The 10,406-nt window shown below is 34.3% G+C and overlaps 1 protein-coding gene across 1 annotated transcript; it reads left to right on the forward strand.

Moving 5' to 3' along the window:
• Positions 1-5,040: 5,040 nt before the first annotated feature.
• Positions 5,041-8,181, forward strand: LOC142619807 (putative glucan endo-1,3-beta-glucosidase A6). Its single transcript, XM_075793094.1, has 3 exons — positions 5,041-5,396; positions 5,515-6,810; positions 7,820-8,181. Exons 1-3 carry the CDS (start codon positions 5,321-5,323, stop codon positions 7,855-7,857), a joined length of 1,410 nt encoding a protein of 469 aa, XP_075649209.1. The 5' UTR covers positions 5,041-5,320; the 3' UTR covers positions 7,858-8,181.
• Positions 8,182-10,406: the final 2,225 nt, after the last annotated feature.

Consider the following 10,406-nt stretch of genomic DNA (forward strand, 5'->3'; position numbering starts at 1 on the left):
TCTTTCCTAAAACAATTAAATATCTACATTCAACAAATTGTAGGGCTAGGCTTACTTATCAGGAATTCAAAGGGAGAAGTAATGGCTGCATCTTGTGAAAGGGTTAAGAAGGAAATTCATGCTTTGTGGACTGCGGCATCAGTGGTTCGGGTTGGGTTACTTTTCTGTCAGAACACGAGCTCTCAAACATTATTGTGGAGTGCAATTTTGATGAGCTGGTGGACCTGTTAAATAGAGTTTGTTCTTTGGAAGTGGCCTGGATTTTGGAGGATATTAAACTTATTTGTGATCAATTTGTTAGCATATCCTTTGTGTCTGTTCCTATGAAATGTAATCATGTTGCCTTAGGTCTTGCTAATGCTGCAAAAGAGAATGAAGAGACCATTGTTTGGCTTGAAGAATGCCCCTCATTTCTCTTTCTAATTGTACAACATGATATTCAATAAATAAGATCTACTATCATTTCGTTTCAAAAAAAAAAAAAAACATTTTAGAGTTAGCATTTTATGAAATGACTGAACATGAAAAACACTTATTATTAATATCAGAATACTAATTAAAATGGATAACAAGGCTAACATGAAATGGAATTAAATATAAGGAGCTAAAATTAACATTCAACAACATTTTCGAACTACTATTTTATAAAATGATTAAACATAAAAAATACTTAACATCAGATTATTAATAAAATAAGATGGCAAGACGAATATGAAACAAAATCAAATATAAGGGGCTAAAATGAAAATTTTGAAATGCAAATGGTTAGATAACAAACCCAAATTTTAAGGACAAAAAATGAACTTTAATTTTAAAGAAAACTAGCTACCTTAAACTAGCCACCGATATTTCACATGTGATGAGGCTAGTATAAAGGGAAGATGTTATGTCTACTTAAATAAGAAAAATGTCTGGTTAACTTGGTGTCCTTAAGATATTTGTTAACAAATCATTTTAGCAAAGTTGTGATACTATATTCATGAAAAATATAAAAAAAACTACTAAAATCAATTACCTTTTTCTTTTTTAATAAAAAATTTCTAAAACCAATGTGATGTTAGATTACCTCCAAACTCTCTCTCTCTCTCTCTCTCTCTCTCTCTCTCTCTCTCTCTCTCTCTCTATATATATATATATATATTACTATATGTGAATTTTGAAAATCTAACTATTAAATTGTAATTTTTTATTTTATTTTTATATTATTAACATGCATGTCAAATCTTGTTCAAATGAGGTGTTAGTTACTATTGGATCAATAAAATTATTTTTGTGCATACTTTTTTTTTTAACACAAAAACTTAAAATTTAAATATGTAATTGATGACATAGTTATTAATATTTGATTTTCTTAAAATTTTCCAAACATAAAGAATATAATAAAAAAAATGTAATCCAACAATTAAAATTTTAAAATTCACATCTAATAAAAAGATATAGAAAAAAAAAATGTAGAATTTCTCTCTAATTAACTTTTCCACTAAAGAAAAACATACATTCTACAACACCTTGGTCATTGCTAGGGGTGACAATTTTTACTCAAATCCATTAACCTACCCATTACCCACTTAATTTGGGTAAGTCTTAACTCAATCTAGTTAAACATTTGGGTTAAATGGGTAAAGACCCATTGGATAACCTTGTTGGGGGACCATAATTTGACTCCCTAAAACCATTCTAAAAATAGGCACGCGTGGTGTGATGTCGAATGCCATAAAAATTTTGAGTATGTCTTCTTCATCACCAATTAGTTTTGAGGTGGAATGACATAGTTCATGGTTCGAAAGATGGTATCAAAGCCAAGGTCATGGATTCAAGTAACAAGAGTGTCATTGTGAGGGAGGGATTGTTGGGAGACCACAATTTGACTCCCTACAACCACCCTAAAAATAGGCCTGTGTAGTATGATGTCGAATGTCATAAAAGATTTGAGTGTGTTTTCCTCATCATCAATTGGTTTTGAGGTGGAATGACATAGCTCATGGTCCGCAAACCTAATTAAATGGGTTTAAATGGTTAAATCCACTAGGTAACCAATGGGTAAACCCATCTTTATTCATGTATTTTTATTTTCAACCTTTAACATTGATAAGAAAGAAAAGAAATTCTAAGTTTCTAACCCTTGCTCCTAAACATAGCTGTGAGATACCTCCTCCCTTTCCAAAGAGCAAATCTAAACCCTAACTAGAAAATTTCATATTGATTTTCTTCAGCTTTCTTCTCACTTTACCAGCTATTAAGCCCATCCTAAGATTGTCTAGTTTCTCTAACCCTCTCTCTCTTTGACTAAGGTTATGTTTGGTAACAGTTTTTTTTTTCTATTTTCAAAAATTTGTTTTTGGGAATATAAAGAAAAAACAATTTTCTTGTATTTTTGAAATAAAAAATATGTTTGGTTAGTTAAAATTAAAAAGATAGTTTTTTGAAGAAAAAAAATAGAAAATACTAAAATATGTTGTTAATAGGATTTGAACTTTAATGTTAACTCATTAAATAAAACAGATTCATTAAATTAAATGTGTGTTTTCATTGACTTTTGAAAATTAGAAATTGAAAACAGCCTTTTGCATGTTTTCAGTTTCTTTCACAAATTGAGTTTTGAAAACAGTTTTTGTTTTTTGCCCATTTTGAGTTGCCAAACAAGTTTTTCAGTCTCAAAAATAGAAAATTGTTTTTGAAAACAGAAAATAAGGGAAAAAAACAGTTACCAAACGTACCCTAAGTGTCTATGTTGTGCTTTAAGATCATTGAGATCTTTTTCTTGAGCTTAGAGTGTGGCCAAGGTGATGGAGTTGCAAACCATAGTTGACAATTAAGCCACTAGAGTCCTTCCCCGCCGTCGCAGTCAAGGGATTCACTGTGAAACCATCAGTCAAAGGACTCAAAACCACGACTTCTCCTCTAAGATTGAATTGCATCGACAAGTTAATATTTAGTGAAGCTTGAGTGAAAAATCAAAATTGAGAGAATCAGAGAAGTTCATTTGTTGAGGCTAGATTTTTTGTTTGGTTGTTGAGAAAATCTAGAAAATTATGTTGTTACTCAGAAATTTACAAAGCAAACAATATTTTCTTGGTTGAAAAATCTAGCAAATTTTCTCCCTCTCTTTCGGTTGATTAACTAGATTTGATTTATGAATTTTTCTTGGCATCCAAACATTGGGATAGGAGAATTTTTTTGGGATTTTTTTTTTCTGATTTCCTTTTCAATCCTTTGATTAGATTTGATTTACAAATTTTCTTTGCAACCAAACACATGAATAAGATAATTTTTTTTTGGATTTAAAAAAAAAAATTCTTTTCTATCCTTTGATTAGTTCTTTGAGGCTAATTTTAATTTTGTCTTTGATCAATATGGTGGGCATTTTGGTAAATTTGTTTTTGAGTGAATGTGTGGGGAGTAAAAAGACCCAAGTGGGCATATGGGTCTTTGGACTGTAGCATGGAGGGCCGACCTGCTCCAGAATTAAGAATTTGTTAATTCTACGAATTGGCCCATACGCCGAGGGTCCGAGGATACAGCCGAGGGCGAGCTTCTCCTCGGACAGATCCAAGAGAACTCAGAGCTTCATTATGAAGGTCAAGGCACAACTCTGGAAAGACTAATGGTTAAAGGGGGAAACCCTGAACCTTCGAGGTACACCGGTGTTAGAAAAATACCAAAAGAAAAGGCTGCCACCTCCACATTAAAGACTCTGCACCTACCTCCCTGGCCGCATTAATGGGGAAGTGACCCCTGAACAGTAGAACTGAAACTTCTGGTCATTATTCAAAGACACTAAGAAAAGAAATATCTAGGGAGGAGGGGGTTGGAGCAACACATGGATAAAGTATCAGAAAAAGAAGTATTTAAGGGGGATGAACGCCAGAGAAAATGGGAGGTCGGTAACAAAGAAAGAAATTAAGAATTGTAACTTTTAAGAAAGAAAGAGAAATAATACAGAAGTAGTCCTCGGCTTACGTCCGAGGAGGTCCATTTGCAATTATCATTTGTTATTTACAAGTGTTTGTAACTCTTAGCCTGTTATCTACCTCTAACCTAGATTTCAAGCCCACACTTTACAAATTTTATTGTTTAAGGCTCATTGGGCCTGAGCCCGTAATTGTCTTTAGGTCCAGGTACAATTGTGCACTTACAGAATGTATTTTGGTAATATTATAAGTTCTTGGTATTTGTAAGTATGCATATGTAAACTAAATAATGGGTTAAATAAGTGAGTTGGGGATTTAATGAGTTAGGTGGGAAATTAGTATTTAATATTTATTTAAACAAGTAATAAATGGGTAAATAGATAATTGTGGACCCAATCCATTTATGACCCAATTCAAAATGCATCCAATCCGCCCAATTTAGTTTGAGATTAAATTTTGTAAGGATGTAGTGTAAATATGTTTTATTCCTCCAATCTCCAATGTACTACATTATCTTATTACATATTTAAGAATAAGTACAACTACACACAATCAATTTCAATACTCATATATAAATCTAACTGAATTGAGAATTTATTAAGATATTATTAAATGCAGTAGAATGTATTGAATTTTAAGTAAATAACTAAGAGTAATTCTTAGGTATTCCCGGAGTATAGAGAATGATGCTTCCTCCTCTTATATTCATAGTGGGGTCTACTCATTAAATTTATGGTGGATCCCACCATGAATATGAGATGAAAAAGTACCATTTCTTTGTGCTTCGAGAACATCTAAGAATTTTCAAATAACTAATAAGATAATTTCTTCCCAGATGATATAAATAGTAAATTTTACACCTCAATTTTAGCAAATTCGGAGTCATTTTATGACTTTTTCTTTAACTAGTTTTTGCCGACTGCTAGCCTGTGGCTCTCTAGTCTCTCCTCACTTATGCAAGGGACAAGGACCCGGATGTCCACTAGTCCAACGGCTATATGCACTTTCTGCACCATCAATTCCTTTTTCGTCCCTTCCTCGAAACCGACCCAATTCTAATTTACATGTTTTGTAACCAATGGACCCACCACGACCTTTCCTTATCAACTTTTCCTTCGCAACCAACAACACATATCGCTTCAATGCTCTCTGCGCATTATACTCTAACATTTTTTCTTTTCCTCTTTTCTTTTTCTTTTCCCAAAGGCCAAAGGTAAAGTCATATTCCCCCTAAAGTCCCTAAACCCCTTATTACCTCTTTGACACATTGGTCAGTGCACCATAACAATTTTCCCCACCTTCTCCATAAACCTTTCAATCCACTCTCATTGCTCTCTCTTTCTGCTTCATAGTTCATACCCATAAATACTTTTACCAAACAAAGCACTGTGAAGCTAAGCCCAAGAACCATGGTAGCATTGAAGAACATGGGTCATCTTTTTTTTCTTCTTCTCCTCATTCTTTCCTTCCTCATTTCCACTTCAAGTAAGTCCATTTTTCTCTCAATCTTGTTTCTTTTTATTTGTATATTACAATACGCTCTATTTGAATCAAATCGATTAAATTTTTAATTGTAAAATAAGCCTAACCCTTTTGTTTACAGGTGCCAAGTTCACGAGCAAGGTGGGAATTAACTATGGCCAATTGGGAAACAATCTACCATCACCATCAAAGTCGGTGGAGCTTATCAAATCTCTCAAAGCCAAGCTTGTGAAAATCTACGACACAAACCCAAAAATCCTTAACTCCCTCAAACACACAAACATTAAAGTCTCGATCATGTTACCCAACCAACTCATCTCCAACATCTCCTCCAACCAAACCTTGTCGGATCTCTGGGTCCGATCCAATGTCCAACCCTTTTACCCGCACACCAAGATCCGATACCTCCTCGTTGGCAACGAAATCATCAGCTCCACCGACAACAAAACCTGGTACAACCTCGTCCCTGCAATGCGCAAAATTAAATCTTCCCTAAAAGCCCATGGTCTTCACAAGGTCAAAGTTGGAACTTCGTGTGCCATGGATGTCCTAGAATCGTCGTACCCACCTTCGAACGGGACTTTCCGGGCCGACATTTCGGGTCGGGTCATGAAACCCATGTTGCAATTCTTGAACAAAACCAGGTCATTTTTCTTCCTCGATGCGTACCCGTATTTTCCTTGGTCTTCGGATCCTACCAATATCAGGCTCGACTACGCTTTGTTTGAGTCCAAGGATTTCACTTACACGGATCCGGGTTCGGGTTTGGTGTACACGAATCTATTTGACCAGATGGTGGATGCGGTAATTTTCGCTATGAGGAGACTCGGGTACCCGGGAATTCGGGTCTGGATAGCTGAAACGGGTTGGCCCAATGGTGGTGACTATGATCAGATTGGTTGCAACATTTACAATGCTGCCACTTACAACAGAAACGTAGTTAAAAAGCTCACATCCGAATCGGGTACTCCAGCCCGACCCGGAAAAGTCCTCCCATCTTTCATCTTCTCTTTGTATAACGAGAACCAAAAACCGGGTCCGGGTACGGAGCGACATTTCGGGTTACTATACCCGAACGGGTCAAAAATTTTCGAGATTGATCTTTCGGGGGAGACTCAGGTGTGGGAGTACAAAAAGCCGTTGCCTAAGCCAACCAATGATGAGAAGTATAAAGGGAAGATTTGGTGTGTGGTGGCGAGAGGAGCCAATAGCAGCGAAGTTGGAGCGGCGTTATCTTACGCGTGCTCACAGGGGAATAAAACCTGTGACCCGGTTCAACCCGGGGGTATGTGTTATAAACCGGATTCTCCTACTTGGCACGCAAGCTACGCGTTTAGTTCTTATTGGGCACAGTTTAAGAAAGTTGGTGGGACCTGTTACTTTAACGGGCTTGCTACGCAAACTATCAAGGATCCAAGTAAGTACACTAATTATAAACTCTCACATCATCTTATATTTGCTGTATAATTCTAGATAAAATTGTCACTTAGCTTATGTCATTGTTATGATGGGATTTTATTTTATTTAATTACAATAATAAATTTGATTATTTCAATTTCCAATAATATTTTTCATTAAAGATTGAAAATTTAGAGATTGAAAAAGTAACGACATACTGAAAAAGAGAAAATTTAGTACGATAATTTATTTCACAATTTTTTTGTTATAACTATGGTGTGGAAGAGTATGTTTTATGATAATCAAATTGTCATGTCATTGTCATATCATTAGTACGTGAAATAAATACTAAAAATTATTATTTATTTATATGAAAATTATGAGGTACGATTTTAAATTATTCATGTAATGGTTGAATGGACTCAAGCGATAATGACATCCTTTACAACGTGCCGTGCCTCTTGATCAAAACCCACATCCCCTTTCCCATTGAACAATTCTAAATTATTCATGTAATGATTGGATGGATTTAAGCAATAATTACATCCTTTACAATGTGCCGTGACTCTCGATCAAAACCCACATCCCCTTTCCCATTGAACAATTATGATTAAGAATTATCCTATTGGTTTACCTGGAATGTGTAGCGCACATTGATAGACTTATACAACCTTATTGTCACACTCAAGGGGTTACACTCCTCCCCTATTGAATAATTATAATTAAGAATTATACTATTGGTTTACCCTAAATCTGAATTAAACAACCTATGTCCATACAAGGAAATACAAACTGTATGAAGTCAAAAGAATAACTGTAGTTGGTAGTACTGATTTAATTCTTAATAAAAGTAAATACACATTATATATTACATGAACTTTTTCTTTAACTAATATCACATTCGCACTCAATTTCTGCTTACCTGCTCTAAACAAGCACATGCATCTTTTATAAAACGAAATATTTCATTTCTTTTATTTGAAAAAAAAGAAAAAAAAAATTCTAATGGGTTTCTTTGGTTATTTCAGGTTATGGATCCTGCAAGTTTCCAAGTGTTACACTTTGAAGAACTTGGCCCCCATGGTGTCTCTTCCCATGAAGACCTCAAATAAGTTGCTATATTCACTCTTATCAGAGTGATTTGGGCTCCCCTTTTATTTATTTATCTTTATCTAATCTCCATTTTCCGATTACATTTTAGAAGACAAAATCACCTTAGTCATAAGGTACATCGATCCCTCTAGGATTAAAATGGGACCCCAAATCACCCACTAGATTTTGATGCTATTCAAATATTATTATTATTATTCATTAGTCATTGCCTCAACTTTTATTGTAAGGGTACTTCATTTAATACAGACAAGCTTCCAACGGCTATATTTTTTGCCAACTATTAACGGCTATTGTTTGGTTCTTTTCTCGGCCTTTTGGCTAAGATCAAGTGCTATTGTTCGGTTATTTTTTTATATTTCTCATCGTTTTTTTTAGTCATAACTTTTTGAGGATTACTAAAGACTTTCTCAGGTCCTCGAACTTCGAGGATAAGTATTTAATTTGCCAAAAGGAACTTGTTGGTTACGTTGCTGCACGTTCTTTTTATTTTTATTTTTATTTTTTTTTTATTATTATTTTTTTTATAAACTACGTTGCTGCACTTTTGTTGTAGCTTTCCATGACCTTTTCTCAAAGGATTCCCTTGGCCCCCTCTATCACTATTAAATTACTCATGCATATCACTGACATAGGCCTTTTGTTAATGGGTTCTCTCTTTTTTTTCTTTGACCAAGCAACCCAAAAAAACAGGAATAATGATATGCAAAAGAGAAATCCAGGCATAAAAAATGTTATGTTTATAATATTTTTACAACAAATTTTAAGTGATATGTTGTTACTAGTTGTTATTAATGTGTAAAATAAAGTATTTTTAGTAGTAAATTTAAAATTGAACGAGTAATAATTTAAGGGCAAAACTTAGGTACAGTATTTAGATGCTGGTCCCTACGTTCTTTAGTTAACTAAAAATACACTTACATTCCATGAAAAAAAAAGTCATATGTCTGAATCTTAATAGCGGTATTTAAGAAACAACACCTAAATCTAAGATTTGTTGTGAAAGTATTATAGACATAACTCATTATAGTTTTCTTTATTGTTGCTAATAACCAACATTTATTATCACTGCGAACCCTTTGCGTGATGGTTATTCCATAAGTATAAGTTCTTGTAGAGTGAGGGAGAGAGGTAAGGGTTAGGATTCAAGTCTCCAGGAGAAAAATTCATGCACACACACTTAGATTATACTTAAAGTAAAATTTTATAATGGATTAAAAAAAAAAAAATCCTTAGTTGCATCTACAATTATCCTACAATGTGAATAAGATTTTTGCAAGAGATTCAAAACAACTAAGATAGTCACCTTCAATTAGAACCTTTCGTAGCTTCTATGGATTTAATTTTTGACATTGCAGCAGAGCTATAACCTCTCAACATTGTTTCTAGCCCATTTGCCAATTAAGGTTGTTATTCATACACCCAAGATTTTATTTTTTGAGAAATGCCCAGGATTAGAAATGACCCATCATATACTTGGGTTAGGGAACGATAGTACGGAGAATGGGCTAAGATGGCGGTTAGGGAACAATAGGAAGACTATCGGCTTTCCACTGTAATGACATACATGGTGATCTCTATGAGGACTAGGGCTGTGCAAAGTGCAAATGCACCTCAGCTCTCCCACCCAACTCTTCCACATGCGCCATCCCATGCAAGTTTATTATATGCAAGGTGCGGGCCGGTTGGGTGATTTCGATCACCAAATTAGAAAGTCAATTTGACTCGTAGGTTGAGATTTTTCCAACTCATAATAACCTTAACTCGCCCAATTTAACTTAAGCACGAGCCTTTGCACATAGTGTTCAAACTTAAAGCTCCACCAGAAACAACACCCTTCCTTGCCAAGAACCTTTCTATTTTTTTGAAACCTCCACCATTCACCTCCCCCCTTGCGCATGTATTTGGCCCAATATCCGAGTCAATTTATATTAGTCCATTAATCGCCACAATTAAAAGGAATAAAATAGTCTCTCTCATTTTCAATGTGGGATTAAACATTTTTACTAACTCCTCATTTTCCATATTTACTCCCACATCTTTACATTTATGTTATAATATTTATTCATTTTAATTAATTAATATTAGAATGCTCCAATAGAAACTCAATCTTGGCAAAGAGACATGTTGCATATAATCCCCCCACATCTATTGGAGGTTTATCACTTGGATATAAAACAAAAACATAGTCTTCAAAGTGAAAAATGTCCATAATATAGCAAAACAATGCATTCAAGAAGAAAGTTAATGGGGATTATTTATGGTAAAAGAGAGTTAAATTGAGAGCTATTAACAATAATTGGGTTGAAATTCTTCTCCAAAAAAAAAGTATTTTGCTTACTATTTTGTGAATATCTCTCGGGCCATTTTAAATTTTTGGGTGAGGTCAATGTTTTTGAAAACTAGACATCCAGATTTTCAATTAAAGCACAAGAATGGATTTGTTTCATTAAGAAACGAGTGAGATATGATTTTTTGATGTTGACCCTGTTGGTTGTAGGGAAG

The sequence above is a fragment of the Castanea sativa genome, chromosome 12, assembly GCF_040712315.1.
Source record: "Castanea sativa cultivar Marrone di Chiusa Pesio chromosome 12, ASM4071231v1".
NCBI classification, from domain to species: Eukaryota; Viridiplantae; Streptophyta; class Magnoliopsida; order Fagales; family Fagaceae; genus Castanea; species Castanea sativa.

What these genes read in the sequence shown, in the direction of transcription:
- LOC142619807 (XM_075793094.1), top strand. Translation starts at nt 5,321, where the DNA reads ATGGTAGCATTGAAGAACATGGGTCATCTTTTTTTTCTTCTTCTCCTC. An exon ending in CTTCCTCATTTCCACTTCAA is followed by an intron (nt 5,397 to 5,514) that starts GTAAGTCCATTT and finishes TTTTGTTTACAG; the next exon opens with GTGCCAAGTTCACGAGCAAG. An exon ending in GCAAACTATCAAGGATCCAA is followed by an intron (nt 6,811 to 7,819) that starts GTAAGTACACTA and finishes TGGTTATTTCAG; the next exon opens with GTTATGGATCCTGCAAGTTT.